This window comes from Myotis lucifugus, unplaced genomic scaffold, assembly GCF_000147115.1.
Source record: "Myotis lucifugus unplaced genomic scaffold, Myoluc2.0 scaffold_18, whole genome shotgun sequence".
NCBI lineage: Eukaryota > Metazoa > Chordata > Mammalia > Chiroptera > Vespertilionidae > Myotis > Myotis lucifugus.
The window spans coordinates 9,809,142-9,825,711 of NW_005871066.1; the positions used below are offsets into that span (position 1 = coordinate 9,809,142).

Consider the following 16,570-nt stretch of genomic DNA (forward strand, 5'->3'; position numbering starts at 1 on the left):
TAATGCAGTTACAAACAGATGCTGAAGATTTCTAGGAGACCTTACTTCTTAATAATCTATTTTACTACTGGGGGGAAAAGGTCAAATCTGATTTTATTGGTGCAGTGTTCACTAAATTAGTAATATATTTTTAAAATCTGTAAGGAACCAGATGGTAGGACTGTTTTCAAGATGTTAAAAAAAGAAAAAAAAATAGTATTAAAAGATTTCAAGTATATGAAAAAAATTTGAAAGAGTGACTAATGCGTAAAAATTCCTCCTTTTGTAAGAGTAAAAAAGTTTTAAAACCGAGGCGCGAGCTAAGCGAAGCGGGGAGTGTGGACTACGAGTTTCTCCTTGCCATCGTACAGACAGCTCTACTGCCAAGATGGCCAATGTGCCTAAAACCCGAAGGACTTTCTGTAAGGAGTGTGGAAAGCATCAGCCTCACAAAGTGACCCAGTGTAAGAAGGGGAAGGATTCCCTGTACGCCCAGGGAAAGAGGCGCTATGATAGGAAGCAGAGTGGCTGCGGTGGCAGACAAAGCCGACTTTCCGAAAGGAAGCTAAAACCACAAAGAAGACTGTGCTGAGGCTTGAATGTGGAGCCTAAGTGCCGATCAGAGAGGATGCTGGCCAGTAAGAGATGCAAGCATGTTGAACTGGGAGGAGATAAGAAGAGAAAGGGCCAAGTGATCCAGTTCTAAGCTTTTATTTTTGAGAGGAAAATGTTAAAGCTGTAGAAAAATTACCTGTATGAAAATAAATGCAGTGATATTCTTACTCAAAAAAAAATTGTTTTTTTAAACCTTCAAATGTCGCCCAAGCTGGTATGGCTCAGTGGATAGAGTGCCGGCCTTTAGACTGAAGGGTCCGGGGTTCGATTCCAGCCAAGGGCACCTGCCCAGGTTGCGGCCTCAATCCCCAGTAGGGGATGTGCAGGAGGCAGCTGATCAATGATTCTCTCTCATCACTGATGTTTCTATCTCTCTCCCTCTCCCTTCCTCTCTGAAATCAATAAAGATATATTAAAAAAAAGAAAAAAATCTTCAAATGCCATTGTATGAAGATGTTCATGTCAGAAACAGAAAAAAAATTGTAAAAAGGAAATCTGAGAGAAAACACAAATTACGAGGGGAAATAAAATGGCTGATGTATCCACTGAAGCGTACAGTCCAAAGTGAGATTCTTTCCATGGCAAAGAAACTAGTCTTGGACTAATTCACTCTGGACTTACTATTTTTTAATCCTCACCCGAGGACATACTTGGAGGAGAGAAGGGAAGAAGAGAGGGGAGGAGGAAGGGAGAGAAGCATCGATGTGAGAAACATCGATCAGTTGCCTTCCATATACACCCAGACCAGGAATCAAACCTGCAACCCAGGTACGTGGCCTCACCAGGAATCAAATCGGCAATCTTTCGGTGCACAGGACAACACTCAACCACCTGAGCCACTGGGGCCGGCCACACTGCACTTTTTAAATGTGACAAAAACAGGTGCTCTGGAAGCCATTTTTAAGAGAAGAGCGGTAGCACAGGCAACACTGACTAGCTTTCGGTAGCTTTGCTCTCAGCCCATTTAGTATGTGATATTTCCCAGAGTTCACGCCTTATAATAATTTGCCATTTTTACTTAAACAAAACACTTAAGAAAACAAATTTCTAGAAAACACATATTCCGTTGCAAAGGAATTAAATTATTTTCCACAGTCCTAAGTTTGTGGACTAACAGCACTGCTCCTCTTTCCCAGAGTATCTCTAGCTATATCTGCTGACCAGCTGTGCCAGGGTGGCTTTCTGAACGTGCCCTGTACCCCAGAGAAACCTGAAGGCTCCCAGCAGCTTCTCAGCAAAGAAGGTAGGAGGGACATGACCCACAGCTGGCTGTCATATCTTGCTCCTGCCACTCCACCCCAGTGTGCTAAGATAAACCTTCCCCTTTGAAGGATCTGTTTCCATAAGCTATCCCCTTTTGGTTACTTATGGTTTGCTTCTTCCTGGAGTTTAGAACACCTGACTTTTGGGTCAAGATTGGTATAATGGTAACTCCATTTCACTGTGCACTCGTTAAATTCCCTGACATTAACCATGCTCAACTACACTCAGTCCACAACTGGAATTACTCCATATACAGGGCTTAATCTCCCTAGATTTGAGTAGTATCTAGGAATTAAAAAAGAAAACAAAAGCAAGATGATGTAAAAATGTAGACTGACCTCCCAATGAAAATAAATACTATAAAATAAGGCCCTAGAGAAAGCGAGCGTGACTTCATGGAAACCAAGCATTGGAATAAATGTGAACATACAGTGCATTTCTTTACTTCAGGTTTGCCTGAAGGATTTGGTCCTCTCTAAACAAACCACTCATGGTGAGTTAATGAACAAATTAAACAACTGGATAAATTAGCAAATATTTAGAAACAAGGACTATAACAGTTTCTTTAAATAAATAAAAAAGTGTGTGGCATGAGAGATAAAGTTGGGAGACAAAACAGAGCCTCCTGGGGAGCAGCACTGGTTGGCCTTCACCTCTTTCACCTCTGTTATTCCTTGGAGCTGCCCTTGTACAACTTGGCTCTTTACCGAAAACAAAGTTTGAAGAACGCAGCAATGAGAGAAAGCCAAGAGGTGATAACCAGCCTCATTACAAAACAACTGTCACTTCTGATAAAATAAAAATATGGCCCTAGCTGGTTTGGCTCAGTGGCTAGAGCGTCGGCCAGTGGACTGAAGGGTCCCAGGTTCGATACCAATCAAGGGCACATGGGGGTTGCGGGCTCGATCCCCAGTAGGCGGGTGTGCAGGAGGCAGCTGATCAATGATTCTCTCATCATTGATGTTTCTATCTCTCTCTCCCTCTCCCTTCCTCTCTGAAATCAATAAAAATATATTTAAAAATATATATATGAAAAGGTGTGCCTAAAGTGAAAATGTAACTATTATATATTGTTTAATTACTTATGTTAAAGGTTAACAAAACATATGCCTATGTGTTTAGTACTGAATTTGTTCCTTTCCTCAACATCCCAAAATAAATTTTCCTTTGTTTTATTCAACTAAAAAAAATTGAAAACCTGGTTCTTATGCTTTGAGAATCAGTAGCCCACTAGCAGGTAGAAGCAAAACTTGCCTCAACTTCTCAACTATAAATTACAACATTTCCCCAGCCTACACTTAAAGTTTGTAAATAGGACTAAAACCCATGTTTTCTGACTCTCAGCCCAATACTCTTATTTTCTTCTCCTTCAAATATGAACAGAATTGGCTGGTCCACATGAAACTTTATTAATACAGAAAACCTTCTACTGTTATATACAGGAGTCACAATGTCTTGCTAATTAGACCAAATAGCAGAACAACCATCCGGATGAAGCCAGGGCTGTGAGGGCTGGCCAAGGCAGCCGGGACTGCGAGGGCCAAGCCCCTTGCATGAATTTCATGCATCGGGCCTCTAGTCTTAAATAAAACAAGTGAGTTATGTGGTACATCTGCAGACACAGGCAGGGCTATGTGCAGAGGGAATATTTGTGAATGCTAAGGTTGCTCTGGCTTAGGGAGTAAATTCTATCTTCACTTACAAAATTTAACTCTTTTGATATAATCATTTAAATACAGCACAGACTGTTCTTAGTCAAAGACATTCTTCAAAATGACACATTAATGATTTGGAGGTTTTTATGTGTCTCCTTTTCTCTTTTTTGTAAAGAACACTCCTAATTGCAAAGAAGTTGCCCAAGCCAAAGGAGGAACAAGGATAAAGTCCACGGTCTGTGTCTATCATGATAGCTCAACAGGCATCAACTCCCAGGCATGCGAATGGGGCAAAGGTGGAAAAGGGGAGGGATTAACTGAAAGAAATGGGGTACTCAAAAATCCTTTAGGAAAAGGAGCTGAGCTGTGACAGTTCTGCTATGTCAAGGGCTACAGACTACTTAGAGCTTTCTTTCTGATGCAGATTACATCCGTGTAAAGGGCAAGCTTAGCTCCTAAAGCTAACATGGTAACATGGGCATCCTTTCTCTTACCTCTTGTTCCCAGACCATTTGCCAGGATCAGAAGAACCAAAAACCCTCTGATAGAATGGCTTACATGCTTTTCCTTTCCTCCCCAAAAAATTTCACTTCAAAAGCCCCTAAAGATTTCTTGATTTCCAAAAGCCTGCTGAGCAATGAGTTAAGTAAAATGGCAAATGTCCCCGTCCCTGACATATGCTCCTGTGCTTAGTAGGAGATGGAGGTATTAACCTTTCCCTCTTCCTCATCCAGTCCAAGATCCAGTAACCAAGTTATCCATTGTGTTCTCAGATCAATGTTTCCCTCACCCAAGGATATTTTTCCATTGATTTTTTGTTTTGTTTTTTGGTTTTTTTTTTAGGGAGAGTGGGAGAGAGAGGGAAAGACAGAAAGAAACTTTGATGTGAGAGAAACACATCGATTGGTTGCCTCCTGCATGAGTCTCGACCAGGGCCCGGGCCGAGGAGGAGCCTGCAACCAAGGTACGTGCCCTTGACCAGAATAGAACCCAGGACCCTTTGGTCCCCAAGCTGACACTCTATCCACTGAACCAAACCGACAAGGGCTCAGATCAATTTTTTTAAAAAATATATATTTGTATTGATTTCAGAGAGGAAGGGAGAAGGAGAGAAAGATAGAAACATCAATGATGAGAGAGAATCATTGATTGGCTGCCTCCTGCACGCCCCACACTGGGGATTGAGCCTGCAACCCAGGCATATGCTCCCGACGGAATCCGAACCCCAGACCTTTCAGTCCACAGGCCAACGCTCTATCCACTGACCCAAACCGACGAGGGCCCAGATCAATTTTTAAGCGCAAACTCACTGGTCAAGTCTTACCAAACAATGATCATTTTACTCCTTTGAACCCAATTAAGGTGTTGGTCCATCTCTCCTAGATCACTAGCCCCTCCACATTCCTGATGCTCCGTAAGTCGGTGCTTCATTAAAATAGCAGGCAGGCCACAATGACAGGAACCCAGGATGATGGGCAGAGCTCCAGGGACACCACACAAGTCCCTGCACTAGGTAGGGGTCAGGAAGTGCTCTTTCCTCCAAATCAACCCGTATTTTACAATTTTAGAAAGACAAAAATATGTGTGTCATTACAATCAGTATTTAATAATATGCAAGCATACTGTACAGAAAAGAAAAGCACTTCATCTCAAAGACCTCTGGGACGCAGACCCTGAGGGCCGGGTTCGCAGAGGTGGCCTGGTGGGCAGCGCCAAGGCGCACGGGGTCTGCTTACTTTTCTCCTCCACGTTCTTCCTGTCGTCCCCGCTTTCGGAGCAGCCCTAGAAGGAGAACAGGTGTGACACACACATCAGGAGGGAAGTGATCGATGGAACCCACACAAGGCTCCCGGAGGGCATCCACAGGGGGGCTGCGAGGTCCCAAACCCCTTCCCCGGGGGGTCAGAGCCGTCCCATGCAGGTTCCAAAAAAAAAAAAAAAATAGCCACCTCCCCGAGGCCACCACGGTCCCCTCCCCGGAACCGCCCGGGCTACCTCCCCCGAGGGAGGTGCCAACGCACGGGCATGGCCACGGCCCCCGCCCGGGACTCCCTCCCGGAGGTCTTGTGCCACCTCCCCAGATGGCCAGGGCCCGCGAGCCACGTCCTCAAGCGGCCGCCAGGCCCCCCTCCCTGCAGCCATCTCCCCTGGTCGTAGCTGTGTCACCTCCCCGGGCCACCCGTGTCCCCTCCCCGGGCCACCCGGCCCGCCTTCACCGGGGTGGCCGGCCCCCTCGCCGGTCGCGCCGGCCGAGAGCATCCCGCCTTCGCGCGCGCCCTCCGCCCCGAGAGCCGCAAGCGTGGGTGTGAGCCCGGCCCGCCGCAGGCCGCCCAGCTCCGCTAGGAGACCGCGGGCCGAGCGTCAGGGCCACTTCCTCCCGTCTCTGTGGTCGCTTCCTCTCCTGCCAGAGAGGCCTGCCGCGCAGCCGCGGGCCCGTGCGGGCGCCCCCTACCGGAGGCTCTGGGGAGAAGGGGGGCCGGTGCTTCCCAACCTCCTCCACCCCGCGGGGGCCTTTAACCATGGAGCTTGGAAGCACCCACTCCTCCACGCCGCACGTTCAATATGGGTCATTTCGATGTGTGTTTTAAGTGATAGTTCAGGTGTCTGACAGCGTGAGCGGGCTTGCTGACTAGCTGTAATGTAATTGGGTCGGGCTGTCGGGCTGTTTAGTTGGGGCATCTCCAGTGTCGTTATCTTTGGATCCTTGAAGGTTGATCTGATGCAACTAGAGATGCCCTGGGAGCCGACTAGACTAGAGGAAAAGGACTCGGCGTCTAATACGCACTGTACCCAGTGCAGAGACCGCCCCAAGCCTGCCCTTTGCCAGGGAGAAGGAACAGGAGCTACCTGGTAGCTAGAGGAAGGTGGAGGACCAGGGATTTGACAACTTCAGAAACAGCATGGAAGGTGGTGCCATAGAGACATAAACGGGGTGGGGGTGGGATGGGGGGGATGAGATGGGGAGGGGGGGCGTAAGCAACCCTAGAGGAAACAGAAACCATTCAGTGAGGAGAGAACTTTAAAAAAAAAATTATATCAGTATCCTGAGTTATGAAATATCATTGCAATCACAAAACAATAACAGATTACTGCTTCAATAGAAGCATTCAGCCATGGCCTGTGTGGCTACGTGGTTAGAGCTTGGGCCTGCACACACCACAGGGTCGCAGGTTCCATTCTCAGTCAAGGGCACATACCTGGGTTGCACCTTCAATCCCCTGCCAGGTCATGGCTTGGGTGGGAGACAACCAATCGATGTGTCTCTCTCACATTGATGTTTCTCTCTCTCTCTCTCTCTCTCTCTCTCTCTCTCTCTCTCTCTCCTCTCCCTCCCTCTCTCTCCCTCTCTTCCACTCTCTCTAAAAAGTAATGGTGGGGGGTGGGAGGGAATCCTCAGGTGAGGGTAAGAAAAAAAAGAAGAAACATTCAGAGACAAAAATATGATAGCAGAAATGAGAAGTTCAATAAAAGAGTTGGAAGATGGGAAATACCTTAGGGGGCAAAAAGCAAAAGGGCAAAGAAATGAAAATAAGAGAGAAATAATAAATTAGAGGACCACTCCAGGGGGTCCAAAATCTGAGAAATAAAGAGTTCCAAAAGAAAAAACCAACAAGGATTAGGGAAGGAGTGATCATCGACAAAATAATTCAAGAAAATGTTTCCCAGACTAAAAGTTTCCAAATTGAAAGGGCCCACTGAGTGCCCAGCACAATGAATAAAAGTTGACTAATCCCAAGGCTCATCGTTGTGAAATTACAGAACACTGGGGGCAAAAAGGCAGCCCTAAGCTTTCAGAGAGAAAAACAAAGGATCAAGACTCAGGATATTTTTCAATTTCTCAACAGTCACAAAGAAAGCTAGAAATCATGGGAGCAATTCTATCCACTTCAAAGAGAATTTTATTTCAAACTGGAATTTTTTGCTTAATTACTAGTAAACTACCAATCAAAGGTGGGTAAAGAATAAAGGTATGTTCAGCCATTCAAGATCTCAAAAAATTTCCGTTTCATTTACTTCTTTTTTCAGGAAGCTACTGGAGATTGTGCTCCACTAAAATAAAGGACTAAACAAAGAAAAAGAAGACATAGGATATAGGAAACAGAAGATACAACACAGGATTCTCTTTCATCGATGTTTCTATCTCTCTGTCCCTCTTCCTTCCTCTCTCTCTAAAAAATCAATAAAATATATTAAAACTAAAAAAAGAAGATACAACACAGAGAAAAAATGAAGCGATGTCCTGACAACTGTGCGTTAGACATAGGCTGGTGCAGGTCAGAAGGGTTCAGAGTCATGAAACTGATAGAATACTTCATCTATCTCAATCTCTGCAGGATAAACAAAAAAACTGAACAGGAGCAGTAATCATAGTATACAGTACCATTTTGCCCAAGATGTGAGTAATTACAATGTAGTAAAAACAAATCTATTTTAGGCATATAAAGGGATGATGGGAAGGGTGATGGGGTGGGGGGATGAAATCGGGGAAGTAAGAAGAGCTAAATCCTTATTTTTTTAAATATATTTTATTGATTTTTTACAGAGAGGAAGGGAGAGGGATAGAGAGTTAGAAACATCCGTCAGCTGCCTCCTGCACACCTCCTACTGGGGAGGTGCCTGCAACCAAGGTACATGCCCTTGACAGGAATCAAACCTGGGACCTTTCAGTCCGCAGGCCGACGCTCTACCCACTTAAATCCTTAATTTTCATTAAGTGAAGTCAATAGATAATATCTAAAAGTGAAAAATCAAGAAATAGAAATACAAATATTTTATGTAGAGAAATGACGGTAAGTACTAGAATCTAAATAACCAGTTGAAAGATGAGATGACTGCCTTTGAGGAGAGGAAAGTAGGTAAGGGGAGGAGTCGGAGACAGTCTCTGCTGTTCCATTGCAGAACTCTGACCTCAGATCCAACTATTGGCCAAAGAAATGTGAATGCTTTTCCTCCACACTCATTTACGAGGAGTTGGGCCAAAATCTCAGAGAAGACAGTGTTTAAGTTATACAAAAATTAGAAGTTTAGGTTTGAATTTTTTACTGCATGGCTGTGATAAAAATATTTGCAGTTGCTGTCAATCGGACATTAAACTATGTATTAAACACAGCCCAAGGGCATGGGATTGTTTGTGTATTAGGAACAGAAAACTATCTGAGGTACTTAATTGAGGTGAATAATCGGGGCGGTTTAGAACCCTACCAGTCTGAGCAAATTATCTCTAGTTAGACAGATCCCCACATGTACCAGATTTTAAAAACAAGTCCAGCCCTAGCTGGTTTGGCTCAGTGGATAGAGCATCGGCCTGCGGACTGAAGAGTCCCAGGTTTGATTCCGGTCAAGGGCACATGCCCAGGTTGCAGGCTCAATCCCCAGTAGGGGGAGTGCAAGAGGCAGCCAATCAATAATTCTCTCTCATCATTAGTGTTTCTATCTCTCTCTACCTCTCCCTTCCTCTCTGATATCAATAAAAATATACTTTCAAAATAATAATAAAAAAATAAAAACTAAGTCTACAGCTGCTATGTAAAACAGTATGGAGGTTGCACAAAAAAATAAAAATGGCAGACGGCCCCTGTGAGGCTGAGACGGCCCCTGTGAGGCTGAGACGGTCCCTGGGAGGCTGAGACGGCCCCCTGAGAGGCTGAGACGGCCCCTGTGAGACTGAGACGGTCCCTGTGAGGCTGAACACAGGGACACATCGCAGATGGAAATAGCTACATTTTCCATGTGTATGACCCAGCAACAAAAAGCGTACACCTATGGATGAGGACAGTGGGGGGGTAAGGGCAGAGGGTTGGGGGGGGGAACTGGATGGAGGGGAGCTATGGGGGGAAAAAGGGGATCAACTGTAATAATCTGAACAATAAAGATTTATTTTAAAAAATAAAAAATAAAAAAAATGGAATTACCATATATGATATCAATTGCACTTCTCCGTATATATACACACAAAAATTGAAAGCAAGGTCTCAAAGAGATATTGAACACCCTATAAACACTGCCATGAACATGCAGCATTGCTTACAATAGCCAAAAGGTGGAAGCAACCCTAGTGATAGTAGGCATATTAAGAGTGGTACATACATATAATGGAATATTATTCAGCCCTTAAAAAGAAAAAAAGGAAATTCTGACACATGCTACAGTGTGGATGAATCTTAAGGACATTATGCTTAAGTGAAGCCAGCCACAAAGGAACATATATTGTGTGACTTCACTTAAATGAGTTACCTAGGTGTTACAGAAAAACCGGAGAAGAACCACGCAATGCTTAGAGAGATGGAGTTACACTTATTACACACGGGCCCAGAGGAAAATGTCTCAAATTCTGGGTGAAATCACACAGGAAGTTTCCCATATTTATACTATTTTACCTTCTTTGTCTCCCAAATATGTTTTTTTTCCGGTTCCCTTTGCAAGTTCTTAGAGGGCCCTATGTGCTGGGGCTTTGAGACCTCAACCAAAGGCTTGGCCTGGTGCCAGCACTGATAACTTCATCTGGGGAAGGTTTAATGGCCGCTCTGAAATGGGAGTAGTCTTATTTTCCTTATTATGTAAGCCAGCAAGCATTTACAGAAGCCAGAAATAGCAGGGTTAAAATTTCAAACAGCAGTTTTTATATAAGATGGATGCTTCATAGGATTTTAAAATTCATAGGGACCAAAAGTAGAACAGTGATTGCCAGGGGCTAGGAGGAGGGAAAACTAGAGCGTTGACAGTATAATTTCAGTTTTCAGGATGAAGAGTTCCAGAGATGGATGGTGGTGATGGTTGCACAACACTGTGAGTGTGCTCAATACCACTGAGCTGTATATTTAAAAATGGTAAATTTTATGTTATGTGTATTTTAACACAATTAAAACCCCCACAAGCCTAGCAAAAATATAAGGGCTTGAAATAACACTGATTTTTCACTCAGGATAGCAAAACATTAAATGTGCAAAAGCTATTTGCTTTGGTCTGGAAACAAGTGCTACTTGAAGAGCATGGGAAGAGTAATGAATTTAATTTGCTTTACACAGAGCACAAGCTTGCTATGATCAGGATTTTGAAGGGGAGCCATCAAACATGCAGGTAAATTGAAGGAGTGGAAAAAACGGTGCTCTTGGATCCGTGGCATTCGAAGGAATTCTATACATAGAACAATGTGGGCCCTAATGTGATTCTCTATTCATTCTTACGTTAACTGCGTGGTGGAAGGCAACAAAAAAAGGGCCATAACTATGTGGAAGAAACCCTTATTAGCACGCAACTGACATTCCTAAGGCAACTGCTGCTTTAGAAGTCACCTAAAGGACTCCTTGGTGCCGTAAAATCACTTCTTGTCCTCGCCAAAGCCCAGGAGCCACCGGGGAAGCTCCTGGAGTGACGGGGCCACGGTGAGCTCCCCACCCGGCAGCGGATAAAGCCCAGGGGCGCAGCTGCAACACCTGGGGACGGGCCGCTGGGGGCGCTCAGCCGCGGGGCCTCCCCGTCTCCCGGCGGGTGGGCGGGGCGGGCGGCGGAGGGCTGGCTCCGCCCTGGGGGAGGGGCCGGCTGGTAGCAGCGAGTCCCTGCGCCGCACGTGTGCGAGCCCGGTCGCGGGCGAGTCCACCCGAACTCCGCGGGCCCCGGCGCGGCCGGAGGTGCCTATGTCTGGCCGCCCTTGCAGCTGGCTCTTCCGAGTGACTCTCGCCGCTGCTGCCCCTGCTGCGCCTCGGAGCAGCGCGCCCCGCCCTCTCGCCGCTCGGCCCGCGGCGCGCCCGCGCTCTCTCGTCCCGGGTAAGTGCGCGGCCTCCCTGCAGCCGCCCGGGCTCCGCCGCCTGCCAGCGGCCCGGTCCCGCGCCCAGGATCCCAGGTCCCGCCTGGAGGGGCAGTGCGGGGCTGGGAAGGTGTCCCAGCCGTGGTCTGTGCCCACACGGCCCGCCCGCGGAGCCTCCATTACGGATCGGGACCGACGAGAGCGCGGCGGGAGCCTCGCGGGTCCTGCGCTCCGGTGGTGCCAGCCCCGCCCCCGCGCCCTCCCACTACCGGGGCCGGTCCTCGGGAACGCTGCGCCTCCTTCCTCACGCGGCGCTGTCAGGCTGACGATCCCAGCCCCACTCCTCCTTTCTTTGCCCCAGGCGCTCCCTAAACTCTGCTCCCTCCCGGAAGAGAAAACTGGCTTTTATCCCAAAGCCTTTCCCATCCATCGCTGGGCCAGTGTGCTACGGGGTGCAGCCCACGTGCGTGCTCCTCGCACTCTGCTTCCATCACTCCTTCTTGCGAGGCTTCCTGTGCCAGGTGACTGCTTGTTGGGTAGAAGTAGGAGCGAACAGGTTGGAGCCAGGAGTGTGTTCTCCAGCCCTCTGCCGGGTCGGTGTTGAACCAGTGGATGGAGGGCGTGCTGCTGTGCGCGTGGAAACGGCCGTCCGGAGCCCTTACCGCCAGCCCTGCGCTGAGAGGTGGAAAAGGACATTCTCAGTGCCTGGGTTTTAGCGCCTGCCAAGAAGTAGGTTTGGAGTTTCGTTTTTCAAATATTTGGTCCCGTTGTCAGACCACCTTTTTTTTTTTTCTTCATTTTCGAAAATATGTACTAGGATAGGATTACTAAGGGCTTCTGTTTCAAGTCTCTAATCATCTGTGAGACAGGCATGCCCCATTGGCCTGCGGATGCCTTGACAATGGAGGGATCTGTCAAATAGCCAGCAGTGCACTCATACTGAAAAGGGGATGGACAGGCAGTGATTTTGTTCAGTCATTAGACAAGTAGCCAACACTCAGTCGTTATTAATTTAATAACAGCTTTTGATACAGGTATTAATAAAACATAACTTTTGCCCTAGCTGGTTTGGCTCAGTGGATAGAGCGTCAGCCTGCGGACTGAAGGGTCCCAGGTTTGATTCCAGTCAAGGGCACACCCCAGGGTTGTGGGCTCCATCCCCGGTGAGGGGCCTGCAGGAGGCAGCCAATCAATGATCCTCTCTCATCATTGATGTTTCTATCTCTCTTCCCTCTCCCTTCCTCTCTGAAATCAATAAAACATATTTTAAAAAACATACATCAATAAATGTTCACACATATTTAAAAAAATAAAACATAACGTTTGCTCCCAAGCAGGAGAAATTACAACCCAGTTGAGCTTACTTCACCCCCCTCCACACTTTACTGTTGACTAAAGTCCTTTAAAGGCACCTCCATGGGGAGTCTTCACTAAAGAGTACCCCTCTTTTTCTCAGTCCTCTTATTCGTCTTTATTTGTAGCTCTTATGCTTGCATTTTTAAAAAACTTTATTCTGCCATATATCCTTAAGTATATGTAAGCTCCATAAGGATGGGAAATTTTCCCTTTATTCACAGCACCTGAAACAGTGCCAGACACATAAGAGATGCTCAATAAATATTGTGGAATGAACAAATGTAATGAACTTAACGATTTTTGCATATTAGAGTGTAGTGAGTGTGGGCTCTGTCCTGAAGAAAGTGCTCTTTATTGTGAGTGCTAGAGGGATTAGTCACAGTTTGCAGAGAAAGGAGAATAGAAGCATTTAAAAAGGAAGTTATGGAGGGTTTTGAAATATGGATACGATTAAGACTAATATGGCCCTTTTTGTAGATGTTCATTTTGCAGGAAATAATATTAAAGGACTGTCGATGGTGTATTAAAATTTTGAAAATGCTAAACTTTTATTTTTGTTGTGGGTGTAGAGGAAGCTTATTGGTGAATCTGATATAATGGAAACAGTTTATTTATTTATTTATTTATTTATTTATTTATTTATTTATTATTTTTTAAATCCTCGATATTTTCTCCATTGATTTTTAGAGAGTGGAAGAGAGAGGGAAAGACAGAGAGGAATATCTATGTGAGAGAAACACATTGATTGCTTGCCTCCTGCACGAGCCCTGATCAGGGCCCTGGCTGGGGAGGAGCCTGCAACCGAGGTACGTGCCTTTGACCGGAATCGAACCCAGGACTCTTTGGTCTGCAGGCCGACGCTCTATCCATTGGGCCAAACCAGCTAGGGCATAATGGAAACAATTTTAAAATACAGTTAAAATTATAATATTCTTAATCTCATTTGGCTCATTTAGAGTGTAAAGGAAACAACTCATTTTAGTATTCCCTCCAAAGAATTGTGTAGGACTTCAGTTCATGGGTTAGTATCAGTAAATTTCATCCTCTGCCCAGTCATAGAATCAAGCTTCCGATCTATAGAGATTTTACTTGACATATGAGATACTATCATTTCTATCATGGACTATGTATTTGTATAGTATAATATTTCTTTAAAACTTAAAAAAAATAACATTAAACTCATAAAGCCCGTCCCTTCACCCCCCTCCCTTTTCTTTTAAGTCAGTCACTTTTTCTAGCTTTGAATAGAATGCTTGAATATGTGTATTTGGATTTTTCTGAATTTTCCTTAGGGAAATTTTTAAAATTTCCTTAGGGAAATTACATTGGGGTAGTCAGGGTTGTTTTATCTTTCTGATTGAATTCTTCTCAGTCACTTTCATGTTCACAGGATTTACCCCCCGCCCCTTCACCCCCTTCCACACTTTCTCATTTATTTTAATTTTATTTTTTAATATTTTTATTGATTTTAGACAGGAAGGGAGAGGGAGAGAGAGATAGAAACATCAATGATGAGAGAGAATCATTAATTGGCTGCCTCCTACATGTCCCCTACTGGGGACCAAGCCCATAACCCAGACGTGCCCTTGACCGGAATCGAACCTGGGACCCTTGAGTCCAAAGGCCTATGCTCTATCCACTGAGCCAAGCCGGCTAGGGCCGCACTTTCTCATTAAAAAGCTATATTGCGCCCTAGCTGGTTCCCTCAGTGGTTAGAGCATTCGCCTGCAGACTGAAGGGTCATGGGTTCCATGCCTAGTCAAGGGCAGGTTCCCCAGCCCCAGTAGGGGCGCATGTGGGAGGCAGCCAATCGATGTGTCTCTCTCACGTCAATGTTTCTATCTCTCTCTCCTCTTCTCTTCCCTCCCTTCCACTCTCTGTAGAAACCAATGGAAGAAATCAGGTGAGGATTTAAAAAGAAAAAAAGTTATATTGCATTTCAATCTTTCCTTTTATATAGTTCCTGCTTATATAAACAATACTAATTTGAGTTCTACCTCTCCTAGTTTAGCAGTTTGCACAGCTGTTCTAGTATGTTCTCAGCTTCTAGGCCCACATACAGAACTTAGCAAAATGTATATTAAGTGATTTATAATCATTGGTGCTACATATACTTTAATAAGTAATGTCTGATAGGGCCATCAGCTATAACAAATGTAAAGTATAATTTCATTTGAAAACAAAAGTGAGGCCCAGCTGGCGTGACTCAGTGGTTGAGTGTCGACCTATGAACCAGGAGGTCACAGTTCGATTCCTGGTCAGGGCACATGCCTGGGTGCAGGCTTAATCTCCAGTGTGGAGTGTGCAGGAGGCAGCTGATCGATGATACTCTCTCATCATTGATGTTTCTCTCTCTCTTTCCCTCTCCCCTTCCTCTCTGAAGTCAATAAAAATATACGAGTATATATTTTAAAGTGAGATTAATTAATGAACTTGTCTTTGCAATCTATATATATAAAAGCATAATATGCAAATAGACTGGACAGCGGAACCACCGGTCAGCTATGATGCGCACTGAACACCAGGGGGCAGACGCTCGATGCAGGAGTTGCCCCCAGCCCGCAACCTCTCGGTCCCTCCCCCTGGCCAGCAGGCTCCAATTGCCTGATGGGGAACCAGGAACTGGGGGTGGGTGGCAGCTGATGTGGATGGTGCCAGGGCCCCGATAGCCCTGCCAGTCGCCCCACACACAGAGGGCGATCGTGGCAGTGGCAGGGGGCCAGACCAGCGGCTGACAGCTAGGGAATATCGGCCCTGATCACAGTTTCAGGCCTAGGGACCCTACCCGTGCACGAATTTTGTGTGCCGGGCCTCTAGTTAAATATAACAAGAAGATGATCAGGCAAGGGTCCACAAGGATCAAGAAAGACTTCCAAAAAATACTGAAGGTGTATGTATTTGTGCTATTGTCAGTGTCCTGAGGGTTTCTTAAAATTAAGTGGTATTTGAAGGAGAAAACCATGTGTAATCATTAGCCTAGAGAACGAAAGAAGCATAAGCTTTGTTTTTTTTTCTCCAGACTCAGCGATAACAACTCTATGTAAACCATCCATAATAAATATTAATGACCAACAGTTAAATAGAACAGTTATTACAGGCCTTTGACCAAGTCATCATTTTTCAGCTTTACAGAGAAATGAACTGAAGCTGAGAGAGATTAAGTGATCTGCTTATTAAATGGCAAAACCTAGATCGGGCTCCACATTATACCCCACAAACTGTTATTCGCCTAGTAAGAGTTGAAACCAGTGGTTGATATTTCAGATCCATGGTCTGCTAATATTCTCATTCCAAGGATGTTGGGCATAACAATGTTGTCCTAAACCTTCTAGAATTTTATTCATGAAATCACTGATACAGGTGTAGGGGAGAGTGAGGGGTTGGGATGATGCCCATATTCTGACACAGGTGACTGGTAGTTAGTTGGTGGTAACATTCCCTGCGGTAAGAGGTGCAATTCAACAGAAGTGTGTTTGTGATGGGAAATGATGAGATCAATTTAGGGCATGTTGAGTTTGAGCATTTGATTCTACCTCTTACTAGCTCTGTAAACTTCATCTCTGGGCCTCAGTTTTTTAGTGCTAAGCTGGGAATGGTAATGACCCTTCTGTGATAGGGTTAAAGCGAGGCTTGAACAAACTCACCATATACACTTTATCATTGTTTAGCTGTCTTATGATTGCCTTGGACCCTGGGTAGGAGTTGGAGATGGAGAGGTCTTGACTGGAATACTTAGGCATGAGAAGGGAGCAAGACGGGAGAAGCCCAAACTTAAGGGGCAAGCATCTCCAGAGGCAGGAAAGGAGGAAGAAGTAGGAGAGTTTTGAATCAAGAAAGCAGTGATCTGTGTTGTGTTGGAAGGGTGTCAGATAGGGCCAGGCTTGAATGACTGTGATTTGGGCAGGAGCCAATGCCGGTGGGGCATTTATTTCATTCAGTGCCCTGTCTTGTCCCTAGT

At 45.4% G+C, this 16,570-nt stretch overlaps 2 protein-coding genes across 8 annotated transcripts in view; one reads left to right on the forward strand and one right to left on the reverse strand.

Annotated features, from left to right (window-relative positions):
* RINT1 (RAD50 interactor 1) overlaps positions 1-5,292 on the reverse strand; it is a 30,705-nt gene extending 25,413 nt beyond the window's left edge. Inside the window, exon 1 of the mRNA XM_023751091.1 lies at positions 5,249-5,292. The gene's annotated coding sequence lies outside the window, so the exon portion shown is untranslated. The remainder of the gene's footprint in view (positions 1-5,248) is intronic.
* A 5,788-nt stretch (positions 5,293-11,080) lies between these two features.
* The window catches only part of PUS7 (pseudouridylate synthase 7 (putative)), a 62,493-nt gene continuing 57,003 nt past the window's right edge, over positions 11,081-16,570 (forward strand). For 3 of the 7 annotated variants that reach the window (XM_023751093.1, XM_006085403.3, XM_023751094.1), the window contains exon 1: positions 11,086-11,276. In XM_023751093.1, coding sequence (XP_023606861.1) covers positions 11,147-11,276 — 130 coding nt within the window. In that variant the 5' untranslated portion in view covers positions 11,086-11,146. Of the gene's footprint in view, positions 11,277-11,792; positions 11,986-14,495; positions 14,516-16,570 lie in introns of those variants that run through there. The other 4 variants (XM_023751096.1, XM_023751098.1, XM_023751097.1 and 1 more) reach the window with 4 other exon arrangements.